At 35.1% G+C, this 21,890-nt stretch overlaps 1 protein-coding gene across 1 annotated transcript; it reads right to left on the bottom strand.

Moving 5' to 3' along the window:
• Nucleotides 1-19,972: 19,972 nt before the first annotated feature.
• On the bottom strand, nt 19,973-20,389 carry LOC122743274 (60S ribosomal protein L10-like). Its single transcript, XM_043988108.1, has one exon. The coding sequence runs from the start codon at nt 20,387-20,389 to the stop codon at nt 19,973-19,975; it is 417 nt and encodes a 138-aa protein (XP_043844043.1).
• Nucleotides 20,390-21,890: the final 1,501 nt, after the last annotated feature.

The raw sequence follows: 21,890 nt of genomic DNA, 5'->3' as shown, positions 1-21,890 counted from the left end.
AAAAACAATTGAAACAATTAACTACTTCAGCCAAGTTTCAGTGTATAAAATCCACATAAAACACCACACTTCTATATTACCAGCAAAGTCCAGTAACAAGAGATAGAAGTAGGAATATTATTTGGGGCGGGGGGGGTGGACTGGGCAATGAGGGTTAAGCAACTTGCCCAGGGGGTCACACAGCTACTGTCAAGTGTCTGAGGCTGGATTTGAACTCAGGTCCTCCTGGCCAGTGCTTTATCCACTGTGCCACCTAGCTGCCCTGAGGAATATCATTTAAAGTATCTGTACACAATACAAAATACATGGAAGTCTACCTACTAAAACAAACCTAATAACTATATGAACACAAGTACAAAGCACTTTTTTACACAAATAAATTCAGATCAAAGTGACTTGAGAAATATCAGTTGCTCATGGTTAAACTGAGCCAATATAATTAAAATGATAATTTTACCTAAAGTAGCTTACTTACTCAGTGTCATACTAATGAAGCTACTAAAAATATTTTACAGTGTGACAAAAATGGTTACAAAAATCATCTGGCAGAACAAAAGATTGAGATATTAAAGGACGTAGTGGGAAAAAAAACTAACTGCAAACTGTATTTACAAAGTAATAATCATTAAAACAATCTGGTAAAACCTAAAAAATAGAGTGATAGATCAGTAGAATAGATTAAGTAAACAATGCACAGTAGTAAATGACCATAGTAATCCAGTGTTTGATATATGCAAAGATCCATGCTTTGGGAACAAGAACTCACTATTTCATAAAAACTGTTGGGAAAGCTTAAAAAAAATTATGTCAGAAACTAGGGATCGACCAACAGCTCATAACATATACCAAGATAAAATCAAATAAGTACATACTTAGACAAAAAAAGGTAATACCCTAAGAGAGAAGATTAATTTCTTATAACATAGGTCTGATCATGTCCTCACACACACACACACACACACACACACACACACACACATACATACATACACACACATACATAAACCAAACTTCCATTTGCTTCCAGTTGTATCCAGGAACAAATATAAAATCTCATTTTGGTGTTGAAAGTCCTTCATAACCTAGCCCCCTCTCATCTTTCCAATGTCCTTATACCTTATTCCCCAACATGTACTCTTTGATCCAGTGACACTGGCCTCTTGTCTGTACCTTGACTTTAGCTCACAACTCTAGGCATTTTCTCTGGCTCTCCCCCTTGCCTGGAATTCTTTTCCTCCTCCACTCTGACTAGTAAACTCACTGACTTTTTAAAAGTACCATCTAAAAACCCATGTATCCCAAATATGCTCCTTACCCCCAGATGTATGCATTCTTCAATCTTAGTTCAGCCTGTGAAGGCATCCTTGACAGATTTTCAATGTAATGCAATGGAAAGAAGGTTGAATCCAGTCATGAAAACTTTATTCAAATACTAGTTTTGCTACTTACTTGACATTAGGAAAGTCATTTAACTCCCCTATGCTTTGTTTTCTTGCCGAGAAGTTTGAGGGAAGGACAATTTTAACTTAAATGTGATTTTCAAACTCGAAATCTATGACTATAGAGCCTCAGTTTGAATACTTTAAGAAAAGAGAGCCTCCTTTTAGTACGTTTGACCTCCAATTATTTTTTTCCTTTAAAGTAAATTATTCAAACAAAATTATCACTGAAATCACAGCCAAAAGTTGTCCTTGAGACTCTATTTTATTTCTGAAATCTTTGTGAACACCCCTTTCCCTTCATAGCAAGACCTAAACTGAAACAATATATTGTCAAGTAGAATTTCAAATACATTCTACCAAGTCTATAACAAAAGCCATATATGATTTTATGTCCCATTGTTCATATGTGAGTTTTCTTATTTAGAGATTTTGAGACTTTACTAGATGTAACACTAATTGTCAAACATTATAAAAGTCAAGAGAATTGTAAAACAGAACAAAATGGAAAATTGTGTTCATTTTAAATGAAGCTTACCTCAAATCTCAATGGAGAGATTTGAGTTAGGGGGTTGGGGTGGCTGCAGATTTATAGTATCAAAGAATCTAATTGAGAATGAAATATAACCCAAGAGAGGAAAGGGAAAGAAAAAGTGGGGGAAACATCTAATTAAATATTTCATCTTACTATATTAAGGTTCTTCCTTCAAAAGGTGTTTTCTGGTTTGAATATAGACCAAACTCAATTCAGCAGTAGACATCAGATTTATATTTATGAGCATTTTAGAAATAATCTACTATGGAGAGCATAGGATAAATTCCTAGGAGCTTTTTATTAAAATGTCCTATCATACCACAGCCTAATGGTGAAAGGAGGAGCCATGTTTAAACATGAAGCAAGCAGAAATCATTTGAGCTTCATTAGATTTATTCCACATTTCTCTGAGACCTTATGAAAATCATTCTATTTGGGACAAGCTTATATTATAGGGGATATATTTTTTTTCTGTGCAGTGTACATAGATCATTACTATAACAAATTAATGTTATCAGCCACCTACTGTCATTCAAATTTTAAATCCATTATGAGCTTTTCAAAAAAAATCTTTCTGTCAATTGAAACATATGAATTATTTAAGGATACAGTATTTAAATTACCAAAGGCTGTTTATATCCATGAAATAAATGCTCTTTAATATTTGCAGCATTTTTCCTTATCAAATACATGGCATTCTCCCCTAACCCCTTCCTGCCAATAATAAAATGCTCTTCTGTTTCCTCATTGTGACACAAAGATGACCCTAGTTGCTTGAATCAATCATTAAGTATTTATTAAATCCCTTCTTAGTGTTTGGCACTATACCAGGTTCTGGGGATACAAAGATAATAATGAAACAGTCCTTTCCCTTAGGGAGCATACATTCTATAGGGAGAAGCAACATGTACACTTAAAAGTCTAAATAAATGAACAAATGAATGAATGAACACAGCAATCAATCAATCAATGCAAAGTAATTTTAGAAGGAGAGAAACACTTGGAGGTGGAGGATCAGGAGCTAGGGATTCAAGAGATAGAGGGAAGGAGATTATATATTCTAGTCATGGGAAGGGGCAGACTTTGAAAAAGAATGGAGAGAGGAAATGGGAAATTTTATGTGAAATGCAGCAATAAGGCTAGTTTGTTTGGAACTGAGGGAATAGGTGTAGTATGTAAGGATTCTGGAAAGGTAGACTACAGCCAGCATGTGAAAGCACTAGATATAAATGAAGGGCCTGGAATTTGATCTCCAAAGCTATAGTGATTACTTGTACCTACTGAGCAGAGAAATGGCATTCCTTTTCTTGAAGAATAGTTCTTTGGCCACTATGCAGAAAATATATTGGAGAGGGGAGAAACTTGAGGAAAATAAACCAATTTGAAGTTAATACTCCAAGCAAGAAATCCTGAACTAAGGTAGTGTTCATGTTCATGGAAAGAAGGGGATAGACATGAAAGACATTATGGAGGTAAAATCAATTCAGTAGGACTTTGCTAGGTCCTAAAACCTATAAAGACTTCAAGTATCAAACAGTAGATAACTGTCCAAGGATTATTCTTGATAATTTCACAAAGGCTATTCATTATGATATATTTGTGTGTGTGTTTGAGTGTGTGTGTGGAAATTCATGACTACCACTAAGTCAGTGGTTTCTAAAGTTGGATACGTAGACCCCAAGGCATATGTGATATAATTCATTGAGGTGCATGAAGAAAATATTAGAACTGAGGAAAGCAACACAGCTGTGTATTGGGATTACAAACTCTACTTGCATTTGTTTTCTTTCTTGTCCTTGAGACCTATATTTGAAACTTGAGTTCCCTAGACAGTCAGGTGGCCAAGCAGTTATTTCTGGTCTCAACCCTTCTCCCTTGCCTACACCCAATTGTAAATCTTCAAATTTCAACAGGGCAGGTAATTTCCTCACCAAAAACTCTCGAAACCAATAATATCAGATAAGATGGTAAGAAGGAATCACTACTCTAAGAAATGATGATAATCAGAGTCAATGTCTAATCCCCTTCCCCCTCCCTCATCTTTATGATCAATAACTTTTAAAAGAGATGATATTCAATTAATAACCAACAAAATTATAGGAGATAAAATCAGCATTTCTGTATATCACCAATAAAATCAAATGAGAAAAGATAGAAAAGTCACATTTGTAATAACTATAGAAAGTATAAAATAATTGGCATCCTATCTACCAAAATCCACATAGGAATTATAGGAATAGAGAAGGGCAGAGCAAAAGTAGTGAAGTAGCTGAAAGAAGTAAAGCAAGCTCCCCTTTCCCAACATTCCCCCCAAAACCCTCCATTAAAAAAATCTTGAAAATAAATCAGACACCAGCCTGATGGAGGAATTTTAAAAAAAGTCACAATGAATAATTTTTTGTAAGCAAAGATCAGCAATAAGGAGACAAGCAAAGAAAACTGTGGACACTGTAGATGTGGTATGACCAGGAGCATGTCATGCCCAGAAATACTCCATCACAAGGAAAGGCTGTGTAACAAGTCAAAGGACATCTGAGATTCATCTAAGGGCATCCCCAGACCCTTAGACAGATATTAACATTCAGTTTTGTTGTCTACTGGTCACAGATCCAGGGTGGACTGAAGAGAAGATCTGTGCCCAGAGGTAGTACTCCAGAGTAGTGAGTAGTAGCAGGCACTAGAGAATATGCTGAGAGAGGAATATGTTCAGAAGCAAGTAGCAGCAAGAATGATTAATATCCCAAGAATAACAGAAATAGAATAGGGAATTAATAGCTTAGTATGAGAAAGATAGAACTTTGCTCAAACAAAAAAAGACTCTCTGAAAACCAGAATTGACCAAATGGAACCAACAACTCCATAAGGGAAAAATAAATATTTTTAAAAGTCATATGGAGGGGAAAATATAAGAAAATGTGAATCATCTAATAGCAAAAACAACTGATCTGGAAAAGAGAGTCAGAATAAAAAAATCAGAATCATTATACTATCTGAAAGTCATGACCAATAATAGAATCTAGAAATCATATTTCAAGAAAACCTCCAAAGTGTCTGATATTTTCAAAACAGAAAGAAAAGTAGTAATAGAAAGAAACAATTGGTCAACTCCTCAGAGAAATTCCAAAATGAAAATTGTAGGACTATTATAGTCAAACTCTAGAGCTCCCAAGGCAAAACAAAACAAAACAAAACAAAAACTGAAAGGACTCAGAAAGAATGAATTCAAGTATGAACAACCAAAGTCAGTATCACACATGAATTAGGAGCCAATGTTCAAAAGGAGTGGAGAACACGGAATGATATTTCTGGAGTTGAGGATATGGGCTAACAGCCAAGAATAACTTTCCCAGGAAAACTTAGCATAATATTACCAGAGAGAAAGTGGGTATTTATTAATTAAATAGAGTATTCCCAAGCATTACTGAATTAAAACAATCTTTTTTAAAAGATCTGCATAGAAATTTGTAAATTCAAATGCAACAATTAAGAGAAACAAAAAAGGTAAACACAAATGAACAATAATGAAGGACTAAATAAGGATGATCTGCTTACATTAAAGTATGAGAAGATAATATATGTGTCCACTCTGAACCATCTAACCATCAGGGATCATAGAAAGTATCTAATTAGACAAGACCTTGAACTGGTTCTATTAGGTCTTGGTACCCTAAGAGAAAAATGGAAAGAGAGGGAAAAGGAACACCATGGGGAGGTGGTGGGAGTTAAAGGAAAGGAAGTTTGGGGAAAATTATCTCAAATAATCAAGGTGTGCAATTAAGCATCTATAAAAACAAGGAGGATGGGAATGGTGACACTTGAGCCTCATTATCTAAACTGGTCAAAGAAGGGAAGAATGCACAGATAGAAATACATGTACATACACACACACATACACAGACACTCATACAGAATTGGATACAGTGATACATTTCATTTTACAGAAAAATAGGTAGAAAAGAGGAAGGGGGAAATTAGACAGAGTAGACTAAAGGAGAGATTAGTCATAAGCAAAATAGAATAAGTATTATAAATAGTACTAAGGACATGCAAAAATATTTTGGCTATCATTTTAGATGTCAAGGAATGGGAATATGAGGAAGTACTCTTTAACTGAGGAATCACTGAACAAGTTACACCATATAAATGTGTTGAAATGATACAGTGATATAAGAAATTAAGAGACAAATACTGGACAAGTTATGGTATATAAACATGATACAATATTTTTGGGTTGGAAATGATTAAAAATGGTTTTAGAGAAATTTGGGAAGACTTGTTATGTACTAATGTGGAGAGATGTAAAGAGAACAATGAGAACAATTTATATGATGATAATATGGTGACAAAGAATTTTTTTTTTAAAATAGGAATTCTGATCAGTGTAATGACTGAACACCATTCTAGAGCACAAATAATGAAAGATATTACCTATTTTCTTGCAAAGGATTTGTAGATATGTAAGGGACTCAGAGTACATAATGATACATATTTTTTGGACATGGAAAATAAGGAAACATTTTGCTTGACTATATTCGTCACAGGGGTTTTGTTTTTCTTTCATTGACATTTGAGAGAGGAGGAGTTGGTGTTAGAAACAGAGAAGGCAGATTTTTGCTAGCATAAAAATATAACAAAAATACAAATATAAAGTATTGTTTATAAATATAAAAAGATAGGTATATGGTAAATATTTTAATTGTAGGTAAGACAATTTAATTTAATAAAAAATATGACTTAAGTTAATTTACTTAATCAACGCTATCCAAACTACCAAAGATTATTTTACAGAAAACTAATAAGCATAAGCAATTATTTCAAATATACAAGAAAAAGAGTCATTACCCAACTGATCAATGGTTAAAAGATTTGAATAGACAGTTTGAAGGGAAGAAGCTCATGCTATTTATAGTCATAGGAAAAATACTTAAAATGACATATTAGAGAAATGTGCATTAAAGCAATTCTGAGGAACGTCACATTTCTCAGGTTGGACAAAATGACAAAAATGAAAATGGTAATTTTTAAAAAGCTGCAGGAAAATAAGCACATTGGGGGCAGCTAGGTGGCTCAGTGGATAAAGCACCTGCCCTGGATTCAGAAGGACCTGAGTTCAAATCCTACCTCAGACACTTGATACTTACTAGCTGTGTGACCCTGGGCAAGTCATTTAACCCCGACTGCCCCACAAAAACAAACAAAAAAAATAAGCACATTGATTTATTGTTGGTAGAGCTAAAAATTGATTCAAAAATTCTGGAAAGCAATTTGGAATTATACTCCAAAATTATTAAACTGTTTATATATTTTGGCCCAATGATATCAGTACCATGTATATACCACAATGAGATAAGACAAAGAGGTAAAGATCTTGCAATTAGCAAAACTATTTATAGTAGCTCTTTTTCTATTTGCAACTTAATGAAAACTAAGGGAGCATTCATAGGGTTGCAATTTCTAAACAAATTTATGGCATATTAATGGAATGGGATATTATTTTGTTGTAAGAAATGAAAAGACAATAGCTGGAGATTTATGGTATGTGGTGAATTACTATTGTTCTTTTAGAAATTATGAAGGCAATGGTTTGAGAGACACCTGTGAAGTCTCTTATGAACAGATACAAAGTGTTATGAGCAGAACTAGAAAAATGATTTATACAATAACAAAAAGATGTAAAGATAATTAACTTTGAAAGACTTAGGCAGAAACATGCTATCCATCTTTGGATATGACATTCAGAATGCTAATTGTGGCTATATATGCATATATATAAACAGATATTTATGGATATGTGTATGTAGTGAGTCTATACTGTATACATGTATTTATATACATAGTCTAGGCATGACCAATGAAGAAATTTGTTTTGCTCGACTATATATGCTTTTAACAAGTTTTGTTTTTGAGGTTTTTCCCTTTTGTTATGATTCTTCTTTCACAACAAGACTAATGCAGAAATATGTTTAAAGTGATTATACATATATAAACTAAATAAGATTGCTTTCTGTCTTGCAGAGGGGGGAAGGAAGGGAGAGAAGGAGAAAAATTTGGAACTAAAATTCTTATGAAAATAAATGTTGAAAACTACCTTTACATGTAACTGGAAAACAATAAAATACTTTTAATATTAAAAAAAATAAAGCATGAGATCCCACTTGTAAAAGAAGCTTGAGGGGGAAGCTGGGTGGCACAGTGGATTAAAGCACTGGCCCTGGATTTAGGAGGACCTGCATTCAAATCCAGCCTCAGACACTTGACACTTACTATCTGTGTGACCCTGGGTAAGTCACTTAACCTAACCTTCATTGCCCCACCAAAAACAAAGTAGAAAAAGAAAGAAGCTTGAGTTATGTTCCCCCTCCCCTCCCTTGTAATATTAAGGCAGTTAGGTATAGCTGGACTTAGAATCAGGAAAACATTCACTCAAATCTAACAATACACTTTTACAAATTATGTGGCCCTGAGCAAATCATTAAACTATTTTCAGCCTCAGTTGCCTCATCTATAAAATGGGGATAATAATTGCACTCAAATAGTTTTCATGAGGGTCAAATTAGACAATATATGTAGAGCCCTCAGCAAAGTTTAAAGATATGTACAAACAGATATATAGGTCCATACATGCAAAAGAGGTACTTTTATATAATAAAAATTATTCTGGATGTAGCAATATATGTTCTCAATGGTTTATCTTTCAGGGTCTAGGACAGGTGTTCTTAACATTTGTGTGGGTATCATGGACCATATTGGCAGTTTGGTGAATCCTACGGGCCTCTTCACAGAATAATGTTTTTAAATGCATAAAATAAAATCCATAGGATTAGAAAGAAAATGTATTAAATACAGTTATTCAAATATTTTTAAAAACAAATTCTGTTGTGAGATTAAGAATCCATGTTGTAAGAGATAATGATGTTTCATATGTTCATTTCTCTCCTGTTAGGATTCATTGCCTTTTACCCCTACCTCTACTGAAGAGTAACATCTTCAATTTCTTTAAGGAAAAAACCTGCTCCTAGTTTTCACTATCAGATTAACATCATTAAATCACAGTAGTCAGTATTTTGGTGAACAACAGGTTTTCCTTAACATTTTGTAAATAAATTTATAAGCAATTAAAAGACAGTAGGCAAATAGGGAATAATTCATTTTGTAACAGCAGATGCCTTGGTCTACAGCCAGCCATGAAAGAAATGGAATAGATTTGTCCTCCTTAACTCCTCCCATCTGGTCCTTACTGGGTCAATTTGAGGAAAAGCACTTCATCTCCAAATGTAGGCACCAATAATATCTCCCAGTTATATGACTGCAGAAGTTTGTCAATTGGGAAAACAGTACTGATGCTGATTTGGGTCAACAGGGACTTATAACATTCAGTCCCCCTCACGAGAGTGATCAACTCACCTCCTCCTGCTATCACCACCACCAAAGTCACCCTAATCTAGGTTTAAATTGTAGCAATTCTCAACAAGTTGTAAATCAGTTTCAAATGGTTGCTTTATAGAGGGCTCAGCCTGTTTGAACTGTGAAATCTTTGTCTTTTTGCTCTGATGCCTTCATTTTATCACAATGGCTTAAGCCCCATCTTGACTTTTCCCCCTGCAACTGTTTAATAGAAAGACAGAGAGACAGAAAGGGAACAAAGGACAGGGAAATTATCTCATTTTTGTAGGTCTATAACAAAATGACAAATGACAAATTTTAAATATTTATGTAGTGCTTTAAGTTTTACAAAGTGTTCTATATCTACTATCCCATTTGAGCCTCACACTAAAGAAATGTTCAGCTACCCACTGCTACTGAATGGATTGGAGTTAAGGCTAAAGGGTTTGAAGTGAACAGACAATATTTGAAAGAGTAGATGTGGGCGAATCTAATAAAGATCGTCAAGCTTCATTGTAATCCCATGAGATAAATAGACAGAAGTCAGGAAGTCTAGGGTTCAAATCCTGCCTCAGAGATTTATAAAGTATATGACCTCAGTTTCCTTATCTATAAAATAAAAGGGTTTGACTCAGTGGTCTATAAGTTCCCATACAACTTTAAATGCATGTCTCTCTGGTCCTATTCCTACCTTTGATCTCATAGCCAAAAGGTTAGCCACTAGGCAATGATTTCTTTTTTCTTTTTTTTCTTTTTTTTTTTTTTGGAGGGGTGGTGGTCCAGAGGGATGGACATCTTTATCAGCAAAAAATGTGTTCACACAAAGAAAATCGTGGCTCCCAGAAATATTACCATCATTGGTATATCACATCATATACTATAGACCATAGGTTAGAAACTCTGTCCTTCAAAACATTGTAATCAGCTTATTTTAAAAGTAGATGCGAATAATTAATATTTAACAATCAGCAATAGTTCCAGAGTAATTTCCACTCCCTCCCAAGAGAGAGGGGAAGGAGGGAAGGAAAGAAGAAAGGAAGGAAGGAAAGAAGGAAGGTGGACAGGTAGGTGGGCAGGCAGGCAAAGAAATAAAGAAAATGTTTTTGTTAGTTTATTGGATCCACAAAGCTTTGAATTTGATCTTGGTATAGCTGATATACTTCCTGAAGAATATATACCAGGAATGCTATTATGCCTCATCATCTACAGTTTGTCCATTTCCTACGAAATTCTGATTGTGTTTTTACTTCTAAACTTCCCAAGCCTGGAGTTGCTTTAGTCATGTTCCCTTTGTGCAGTGTAGTGCATTTGTTATTGATGCTCTTTTAAATTATTGATCATGCTATTTATTTGATATCCTCAAGACTTTTAAATAAAGGGTGGGTTTTTTTTTTCCTCAAGTGACTTAAATTTAACTCTGTCTTCCTCTCTCTTCTGAGCACTAATTTAATCAATGATTTCCACATACATTATGCATTTCATTCATCACCAGTGAACAGTGCCTAAAAATATCTGTTTTTAATTTCCTCTTGAATATATTATCCTTCCTGGCCCCTGAACTTAAGTGTTGATGATTTTACTATTATACAGAAGTATTACAGATGTAATTTGTTACCATTAAAATCTTGTTACTCAGGATTACTTTTCAATCAGTTTGTGAAATTTAGCCGAGACACACTAGAAAGCATGAAAAATTGGCAAAATGTAAGGGCCTGTTGGACTTATTTTGCAAGGTGTTAGTCTACATTCATAGTGAAGGTATTAAATGGATTTAATACCTCAAAGGGGTGTTAGAACAGAGTTAAAGATAAAAGGAGGAAGATTAGCTAGACACAGAAAACTGTGAATGATATCTTCTAACTGTGCTCAGAAGAAGAAAGAAAAAGAATTTAGAAATATCTCTTAAACCAACAATGAAGAGGAAATGATGCTTTAGTAATTCCAATAACTTATTATTTTAAAATAAGCTCCATTAATTTGTATAAGCTTAAGCAGGCTGAGGGGAAAGAAGGGCGAGCAATAAGAGAAAACAGCCCTCCTGCTTTCTCTTTGTAATGTCAGAAATGTTTTCACCTGGAAATTTATTAGTCCTAAAAGTGGAATTTCCTTTTAATATATCCACAGCATAATTTGACATTTATGAAAATTGTAGCTGATGTCTTAGCTAGATAGCCTGTTTATGTGCTCTCTCCCAAAGCCTTTTTTTGTGGGGGAAGGGTAGAAGGTGGTTTCTTTTTTCTCCTTAGCATTTTATTTTTTGTCATAAGAATTTAATGAGCTTTCTTGCATCTCAGACCAGGAAGGATTCAAATCTTGCACAGTGTTTATGCAAATTGCTATTTGGTTATTACCAACCGTCAATGCGCCTAGATGTAATATTTTTTCTTCTGTCTGACATACGGTTTAGCTGGGTAAACATGTTGGGCCTTGTTCTGTCCCTGGTCTCCATACTGAACTTCATTAAATTTCACTGTGTCAAGTTAACTTATTTTAATCAATCTAATTATTCACATGTCCAACAAATGATCATGAAAAAAATGTGTTCAACCCGGAATTTCATTCAAGATGCTTTTCATCTTTGTCTTTAGGGAAGGTGTTCTCATCATCACAATTAAAAAGTATAACACACATTTATCAGGATTCAGAGATAATCCAGGACATTTTTAGCCTCTGGTCCTAAATGTGAAACCTTTAGACAAAATCTATCCTTGACCATAATTTATAATTTATCCAGGTTTTCCCATTGCTATTAATTAAGCTCTAAGAAACTCAATGATTTCTGTTCACAAGGAAATCATTTGGGTTTTGATATCAAATTGAAATAAGCCATATTTAGCTCATACTAGAAGCACATAAGGTGACCTCTATGGATTATGGTACTGATATCCCATATCGCAGTTGAATTCCCAACCCCAGTGTATTATTTTAATATTCTATTTGTAATTTTGTGGCATTTCTTACAGTGCTTTGGTACCAAAATACCATATTTATATATAGTATATCAATTATAGTTCTTACAAGAACTCATGTCCTCAGCTTACCAGATAACTATTAAAGAAGTATTTGGCTGACATTTGAAGTCAAAGAAAATCTGAAGAAATTCATAGAATCATAGAATTTTGAAGTTGGAAAATATCACAGTGGACATTTAGTCCCTGAAAAAAGAATCCTTCCTAAAATCAGGCCAAGTAGTTACTCAAGCTTTGATTGAAGATGTCTAGTCACAAAAAACCTACCACTGTCATTGGCAGGCTCTTATGCTTTTACACAATTCTCATTGTTAGCTTTCTTTTCCTTTTCTTCCCTTTCATTGATACTAATTCTTTCTTTTCTGGAATTTCCAGCCATTGCTCCTTTTATTCTTTAGTGTCAAGCAAATGCCCAGACACTTCCCTAAAAGAAAGCATGGAAGGCCATTTAAAAGGTAAACATATTAAAACTTGCATTAGTCTTTTGGAAATTGCTTTGTAAAATGGAAATTTTTATCTATGGGCCCAAAAAGAATAAACTTTAAATGGTAGAAATGTGCGCATATAGTATTTTACTTCAGAAAATCTTCATTTTCAATGATTTTTATATTTTCTCCAGGGATACAAAAAGCCCCCACAAAAACAAAAAACTTTCTTAACTTGGTGGATGTTATAATGGATGTCTTTTTGTTTGATCTATTTTGTTGATCCATAGTGGCCTCACTTCCGGGACTCCTTTGATAGCCAGTACAGGGATGCCATACTATTTTTTTTTTATTTTAGAATGTTAGTTTCTCCAGAAATCTGGGCTTCATTGGCATAACTTAGAAAACCATCTATCCTCCTGGCTCCATAATGAATCAGAGTAGAATTTAAGCAATAGTGCTGTTAAGGGCTAAAATTCTAGCTAGTCTGTCTAAAATATCTAATGAGTGGTCGCCAATAAATTATAAGCTTTAGCAAGAGTTAGACTTTTAAGAATTTATTAAGGAGAATAAGAATTTGGTAAAGAGAGAGAGAAAGGCCTAGATTCCTATCTATTAAAGGGAGAGCACATTTCTAGCTCCCTTCTCTGCCAGCGTCCTCAGGAAAGAGCCCCAGAGTCAGCGCCAGTCTCTTCCTTCCTCCTCCCACTAGCCCGCGTCACTTCCTCCCGCCAAAGAAGAGACTCCTGGTCTTGCCCTCAAAGACCTTCACTTCATGGGCAGAACTCTTCTACAGTAAGTATCCAGCAGGTGGCGTCATTCCAATCGTTACAGTGCCAATAGTGGGTATGGTCAGGCTACATCACCTTGGTTAAGTGTAAAATCAAAAAATACAAATCCCATCTGAATTAAGGCATGGTTACATAAAATGTCTGAATTTGTAAAAGAAAGTAGTTAGTGAATTATCTCTGAAACAAGGCTTTTATTGACTTTCTCCCTTTTTTGGTTAGAGAATGATAATCTCTTATTTAAATTGTTTTTCTAGAAATTAGCAATTATATGCATTGCATTCATTTCTACAACTGCTTCTATTCTTATGCTTAACTATGTGGTTTTTTTAAAAAAAAATCTGCCTTGGTCATGTCCAGTAATAAGGATATATTGTATTTTTTAAAAATGAATTTCAGAAGTCTTATACTTCCCACTCAAATGTTCACTTCTTTTTTTGACAGATCAAATTAGGTAAGATTCTCAATAAAGTCAACGAACTATCTCTATGAAATAACATTCAGGTAAAACTTAATAGAAGAGAAAAAACCCACAAAGAATTCACCCATTATTTTCCCCTGATATAGAGATTATTAGCAAGTTCACTTTAAACCTTTACAAATATGTTGAGTTGCACCTCCCTCCCTTCTTTGCAGTGATGGAGGAGGGAAATTATGGATGTGTAAAAATAACCTGTGTCATATCTGGTTGATATGTTCGGTCATTCTACTGAACTATTATTTTGCCCTTTTTTCCCTTTGTTATACAGAAGGTGTCCCAATTGGCAAAAAGTCAATGATCTAAATATTAAAGATAGAAGTATTTTTTAGAAATTTTTATTTATTTTATCCTGATTTTAAGAAATAAAGCAAGTATTTCTGTAACATAGTAGGATGGGGGAAAAGATGGTTCTGTTAATTTCACTCTTTATTATTTCATTCAAGTCTATCCATGTTATTCCAAGATCATCACAAATATGGTAACTTTGTATTTGACAAATGTAAAGAAAAGTTTTCAGGATAAGAATTCATTATTTGTTTAAAAACTTGTTGGGGGGCAGCTAGGTGGCACAATGGATAAAGAGCTGGCCCTGGATTCAGGAGGAACTGAGTTCAGATCCTGCCTCAGATACTTGACACTTACTACTTACTAGCTGTGTGACCCTGGGCAAGTCACTAAACCCCCATTGCCCTTCAAAAAAAAAGCAAAAAAAAAAAAGCCAAACAAGAAATTGTTGGGAAAACTGGAAATAAATTTGGCAGAAATTGTGCATAAATCAATACCTCATACCATTTACCAAAATAAGATCAAAATAGATACATGACCTAGATATAAAGAGAAAAATATAAGAAAATTTGAAGAACATGGAATATATTACCCATCAGACTTATGGATAGGCAAACAATTTATGAACAAACAAGAAATAAAAATAATTTAAAAAGGCATTCAAATAAAATATGCAAACCATTAGAAGCAAGGCATTTCAATGATCAAGGAGATCTTAGTTATTTATTGAAAAAAAAAAAAAGATAAGAACCTGAAAGGTTAAGATAATTGCCCAAAGTCAAAGGGCTGGCTAGTGGAAGTGTTCCAACAAAGGCACAGATTGCCTGAATCTCAGTCCAGTGTTCTTTCTATTGTACCAGCAGTTCTCAAAGTGTGGTCCAGAAGCCTCTGGAGGGTACATGAGACCATTTTCGGTGGTTCATTTATAGTCCAAAACTATGTTTGCAGTAATACTAAGATGTTTTAGTATCAAATTTTGTAAATGTCAATAGAATAACCCACAAAAAATTATCTTGGGGGTTGTGAAAGTGGATAAAAATTTTTAAGAATGTCAAGGATTCCTGAGACCAAAAAGGTTCAGAACTGATCCACTATAAATACTATACCATATTATCACATAGGGTCTATTAGAAAAGATATCTCTATCTATCTTTCTATCTATCTATCTATCTATCTATCTATCTATCTATTCATGTTTAAATATTTCAATAAATTATAATTTTATCAGTGTTGTCACTCTTAATAGTAATTATAATGCTTACAAATTTGTAACTAGGGTTCTGTTTCTGAGGTTTCAATGCAGGGCAGAAAATTTGCTCCTAAAGGTGTGAGATTTAAATGACCATTTGATTATATTCCTCTAATAAAGAATGCAGGGAAGGGGCCTTGGGGTGAGGGGAGTGAAGCCTGGTGTTGGATTTGGAGTGAAGTTATGCCAGATAGAACCAATGACAGGTAGGGTTTGAAGGCCAGAGCTGGATGCCCTAGAGACAGATGGTGTGTGTGAGGGCACTTCAAGTGAGATTAAGACAAAGGGTAGATCCAAACCCCCAAACTCTCTCCTTTCCAATGCATCCTGTACTCAGCCATCAAACTGATCTTCCTAAAACACAGTTCTGACCATCTGTGTGTATGTCTGTCTCTATCTCTGTCTCTCTGTCTCTCTGTCTCTGTCTCTTTCACAGACTCACACACATGTGCTCTTTCTCTCTCTCTCTCTCTCTCACACACACACAAACTCCTGTTGCTTTATATTACTTCTACCATCAAATATAATATCATCTATTTGCCCTTTAAATCCCTTCATGATCTGATGACTTCTTACCTTCCAGTCTGTTTAAAATATCACTCTCTAACAATTACTCTACAATCCACTAATACTGTCCTTGCACACAACAGTCTTTCTTCCAACTTGGGGACATTTTCACTGGTTTGTCCCCATGCCTGGAATTCTCTTTTTCTGTACCTCCACCTCCTTGCCTGGTTTCCTTCAAGTCTCAGCTATAATCCCACTTTCTGGAATAAAGCCTTTCCCAATACCCCTTAATGCTAATTCCTTCCCTTTGTTGATTATCTCCAATTTATCCTTTATCTGTTTTGTTTGTACATGGTTGCAGGTATTTACCTCCCCTATTAGAGTGCGTACTCCTAGATTGAAGTGTTTTTTTTTCTTTTTTTTTTCTCCCCCCAGAACTTAGTAGAGTGTCTGGCACATAGAAAGTGCTTAATAAATGCTTCATTACTGGACTTAACCCATAATTTCTACTCTTTTAGGATATCTCCATGAGAGACAGACCTTTGGGGTGCAGACTTCTAAATTTGTGCCTCATGTAATAATACTATCTAATAATAGCTAATATTTTATATAGTGCCAATTATATTCCAGGTACTGTGCTAAGTACTTTCCAATTATCATTTCATTTAATTTTCACAAAAACCCTAAGAAATAGGTCCAATGATTGCCCCTATTTTACAGATGAGGAAACTGAGGTTAACAGAGATTAAGTGACTTTCTGAATGTCACAGTTAGTTAGTGTCTGAGCCCACATTTGAACAGACCCTGGACTCTATCCACTGTGCTACCTAGCTGCCCTCAATTATTAATAAGAGGATCATTGAACAAACTATTCCCAATAGCTTCACCTCCTAATGAATTTTAGGATTACAAGGTCACAGATAGAGCTCTAGAAGGGACTCCAGAGGCCATTGAGCCAAACTCTTCATTTTGCAGATGAGGAAACATTTTAGAGGAGACCCTTGAAGACTTCATTTTGGTTTATCACGTTAAATGTTGTTTTTTATAACACAAAAACACTAAACATGGCAGGATCTTGTATTCAAGATGCCTTTCAATAAATTTTATATATAAACAGAGAGGGATAAATGTCTCTAGACATTTAACTCTATGGAATATTTTTTCTTTGCTTTTTTTTTCTTTACTGTTGTAATGCCTTTGTTCAGCCCAGTTGTCTTCTATACTATACACTTAACCTTGTAGCTATGGCCATTTTTTCCATGGCTTCAAAGAAGTCAATAAGTAATTGATAAATTTTCTGTCACCATGGGCAATTAATAGGAGTTACACAGCATTGGCTGCATCAATTTTCCTGTATTTGAGAAGCAAAAAATTGATTTCACAAACTTACTGGTGCATATTGATTCAATGCCTATCCCTAGGCCATTCCTATTTAACGCTTTTGTGCAGTCATTGAAAAAAAAGTCTCAAGACTGTCAAATAAAATCAGTTCTTTGGAGTTTTTATCTGTTACACTGGTTGGCAAATATTTTTTAGTATCAGTAATGCATTTTCAGGCTGAAAGATTTAGGTATCCACTCTCTTAAAATGTTTTCATTTTGTGGAAATAGGATAGGCAAACAGCTAAAATAATCATTATTCATTTAAGTCTGAAATCTCAGATGATGAGTTTGCAAAAGTATTAAAAGCAGGAAGTTTGGGAAAATAATTAATTCATGTTTTTTGAAGCTTTTCATTCAGATTTTCATGATTGTTTTGAAATAAAATATATGTGTAAAACCCTGTTCCACACATTTTATTAGAGGTACTATTCTTCCTCATTTTTTCTATTCAATCTGGTGGCTGAGATAGAGCAGGAAAACATTGGGGAGAACATGGTAAGGGGAAGAAGCATTTCAGTTCTATCATATAATTAAGCTTTTAAAAAACACCCTAGAAAATGCTGTACTACAAAAACTAAATGCATTTTTCTTAAGAGTGATTTCTTATATGCCGGTTCCAAATATTTCTTTGCTATTATAGTCCTCCTATTAAGAAGTCTTACACAATAATAAGCTTTGATACTCTGTCAGATGCCTATAATCTCAGACTATAGGAATGGATATTTCCTCAAGATTTAGCTACTAACTAATCTATTAGTATGCAAGAATAACCCAGAAGTCCAGTGGATGGCCCCCTGGAGGTATCAATCAATTGCACTCTGAGTCCTGTTGTAATTTCCTCTGTCTTCCTAGTCTAAAATACTCATCCTTGACCACCACTCTCCAAAATGTATTGTCTTCCATTATTAGAATGTAAAATCGCTAAGTAAATGAACTATCTTGCTTGTTTTGTTCATTTGGTTGGTTTTAGGTTTGTTGTTGTTGTTGCTGCTGCTGTTCTTTTAAATCTCTAGCCTTTGTCACAGTGTCTGGTACATATGTTTTTTCATTCATTCATTCATTCATTACTTCATCTATTCATGCAAAATGGAACTTCTGTGGAGGAATTACAGAAGTGTATGAAAAAAGAATTGAGTGTAATAAGAAGGCTTGGATGGCCTGCAATTGACAAAACAAAAATTATTTTAAATTAACTGTGAGAACATGGAGGGAGACAGGATGGCAGAGTGAGTAGTGATCTTTCAGCTTCTCTCCCCTTCACTACTTCAAAACAACAAAAAAATATGCCACATAAAGTCAGAAAAACTGCTACAATAAGAGAAAAAAGTAAAAATTTCCTAAAGGTAATTAATATAGGAAAAACAACCCAAGGGCAAATGTACCTGCATTGTTGTAGCCTTACTTCCAAAATGTCCAAACATCTGATCACCATGCTCTGTTTAAAATAGTTCTTTGCCCCCCAGCACAGGCCCAGACTCAGACCTAGACCTAGGCTTAGTTCCAATTCAGGCTAAACCGAACCATTACTTTGCCTCTCCCCTTCATAGACTTGGTATCATACCTTGTCATATACCTGGCTTAAACTAAGGTTGTACCTACTACCTACCCTCCTGCTCAATTCTAGGCTGAAGTCCACACTAAACTCTCACAAAACTAATCACATCTCCCTCAGAGTTCTACATAACCAAAACCAAAGAGTCCCACCCACCAGAACTCCTAGCACCTGATCCTACCTGTACTGCCTGGATCCACTGCCTCAGTCAGAGAATTGAGCTTTTCCTCCAGAGGTAAGATTCAAACCTGCATACTCCATGCCTAAGAAACAGAATCAGAGAATCAGAGAACTGGAATGGACATCAGTGGCCATTAAGTCCAAATTATGTATGAAAGGAATCTTCATTCTAATATACTAAACAAATGGTCCAGAGCAAATTACCTTTTGTGGTTTGCCCTTTGTTCTTGAAGAGAACCAGTGTCATCCAGAAGGTGATGTAATGACCTGCAAGTGAATTGGATTTAAGTGAGGAAACACTGTGCAAAGTCACCAGCTTCAATCATTCCTCCAGAGTCATCTGGGTCCAATATCAAGATATAGATCAGGATGCCACAGATACAGTGGGAGATTTTGGTCTTTTTTTCAGCAAGTTACCTACTTACACAGGATAGGATTTAATTCTGATTTGAGGTAAGTCTACTCATACTAACCTAGGCAGGCCTTTGCCTTGACCTCCCAAAATGATGTCATCTGCCCAACTCCACAAAGTGAGATCACCCACCCATATTGACCTAGTTATGAACCAAGCTCCTGATAACAGTATGAGAAGAGGCCATCCCATATTAGCAAGGGTAACAATATTACTTCTGAGATAGATTTTACATTCTAAGATCACTTTGTCCAGGGAAATTTGTAGAAAGAAGACTAGAAAACCAATAGTACAATGTCTTGTGGAAATCTTTTTTTTTTTTATATACCAACCTTAACACAAAATGGAAGGGAATTGTAATAAGAACAACACAGCACAACACTTCTCATGAGTGGAGTGCTTGCCATTTGTCCAAGGGGTCCCAGCTGGGGATGTACTTAACCACGCAGCCATAAGGAATGAGACTCTTCTCAGCTATCATATCCTCAAACTGATGAGCATTGAGCTTGGTGAAACTCCACTTCTTGGAGGTGTGGATCTTCTGGTGGCCAGGGAACTTGAACTTGGCTCTCCACAAATCTTCAATCACATGTTCTTTATTCTGGACCTCTATTCGAATTGACATGATAATTTGGCCAATGTGTACATGGGCTACAGTGCCCTGGGGCTTCCCAAATGTGCCCTGCATGTCAGTCTGGAGCCTATCAGCCCCAGCACATAACATCTTATTAATGCGGATGACATGAAAAGAATGCAGGAGCACATGGATATGAAAGCCATCCTTGCCACAACTCTTCACCATGTGTGTACATATATATGATATATATCTGTATGTTTTATGTGTGTATGTGAATATATCCATATATTTATCTCTTCATTTATTTTATTCATTTATTGTGTGTATATAAATTTTTATTTATTTTTTTTGGGGGGGTGAGGCAATTGGGGTTAAGTGACTTGCCCAGGGTCACACAGCTAGTGTCAAGTGTCTGAGGCTCAATTTGAACTCAGGTCCACCTGAATCCAGGGTCAGTGCTTTATCCACTGTGCCACCTAGCTGCCCCTGTGTATATATAAATTTGAGAGAGCAAAGATAGTAGAGTAGAAGTATCATCCCAACTGAACTTTTCCAACATACTCTTTGAAGAGACTCTAAAATAACATATCAAATCAAATTCTAGAGGAGCATAGTCAACAAAAGGTCTAGGGAAGATGTTTTCTGCAGCCCAAGACAACTTAGGGGTTTAAAGGAGAGGCCTCTGGCACTGGGGTGGTTGTTTGTCCTGGATCACACCATCTTGGAATCATCAAAAGTTTACAGACCCTAAGAATATCTGTGTAAACTGCAGGGCAAAGAAACCTGACAATGCCCCTCCCTCCAAGCTGGGCAGAGACAAACTTTAGCATGAAGTTTGAGGTCAAGAAATAACCTTGAGGAGGCAGCTGGGTGGTGCAGTGGATAAAGCACCAAATCTGGATTCAGGAGGACCTGAGTTCAAATCGAGCCTCAGACACTTGATACTCACTAGCTGTATGAACTGGGCAAGTCACTTAACCTTCATTGCCCCACAAAAAACAAAAACAAACAAACAAACAAAAACAAGAAAAAGAAGAAATAACCTTGAAAAATGATCAAACAGAAATAAAAACATGACCATAAGTAGCTATTGTAGGGACAGTCTTGAAAAATGATCAAACAGAAATAAAAACATGACCATAAGTAGCTATTGTAGGGACAGTGAAGATCAGGACACAAACAAAAAACAATAATGAGAAAAAACCCAGCTTGAAGGAAAGCCTCAAAGAAAAATGCAGATAGGCCAAAAACACTAAAAGAATTTCTGAAAGCTAAAGAAAGAGCAAAAAAAAATTAAATAATAGTTATAGAGGAAAAATTGGTGAAAGCAATGAAAGCAATGAAAGAAAATTATGAAAAGAAAATCAATAGCATGATGAAAGATGTACAAAAAATGCTGAAGAATATAACTCCTTATAAAACAGAATTGGCCAAATGGCAAAAGAGGTAAAAAGCTTCACTGAAGAAATGGACTCTTTAAAAAAGCATAATTCACCAAATGTAAAAAAGGGGCACAAAACCTCACTGAAGAAAACAATTATTTAGCGATTAGAATTAGGCAATTGGAAGCTAGTGATTCAATGAGACATCAAAAACTAAGAAAACAAAGTCAACAGAAGAAAAAAAAAGGAAAAGTGAAATATCCCATCAGGAAAACAACTAACAGAAAATAGATCAAGAAGAGGCAATTTAAGAATTATTAAACTAACTGAAAACCATAATCAAA

The sequence above is a fragment of the Dromiciops gliroides genome, chromosome 2, assembly GCF_019393635.1.
Source record: "Dromiciops gliroides isolate mDroGli1 chromosome 2, mDroGli1.pri, whole genome shotgun sequence".
Taxonomy (NCBI): Eukaryota; Metazoa; Chordata; class Mammalia; order Microbiotheria; family Microbiotheriidae; genus Dromiciops; species Dromiciops gliroides.
Note: the sequence above shows the minus strand (reverse complement) of the source record. Positions and strands in the feature narration are given on the sequence as shown.

What these genes read in the sequence shown, in the direction of transcription:
- LOC122743274 (XM_043988108.1), bottom strand. Translation starts at nt 20,389, where the DNA reads ATGGTGAAGAGTTGTGGCAAGGATGGCTTTCATATCCATGTGCTCCTG.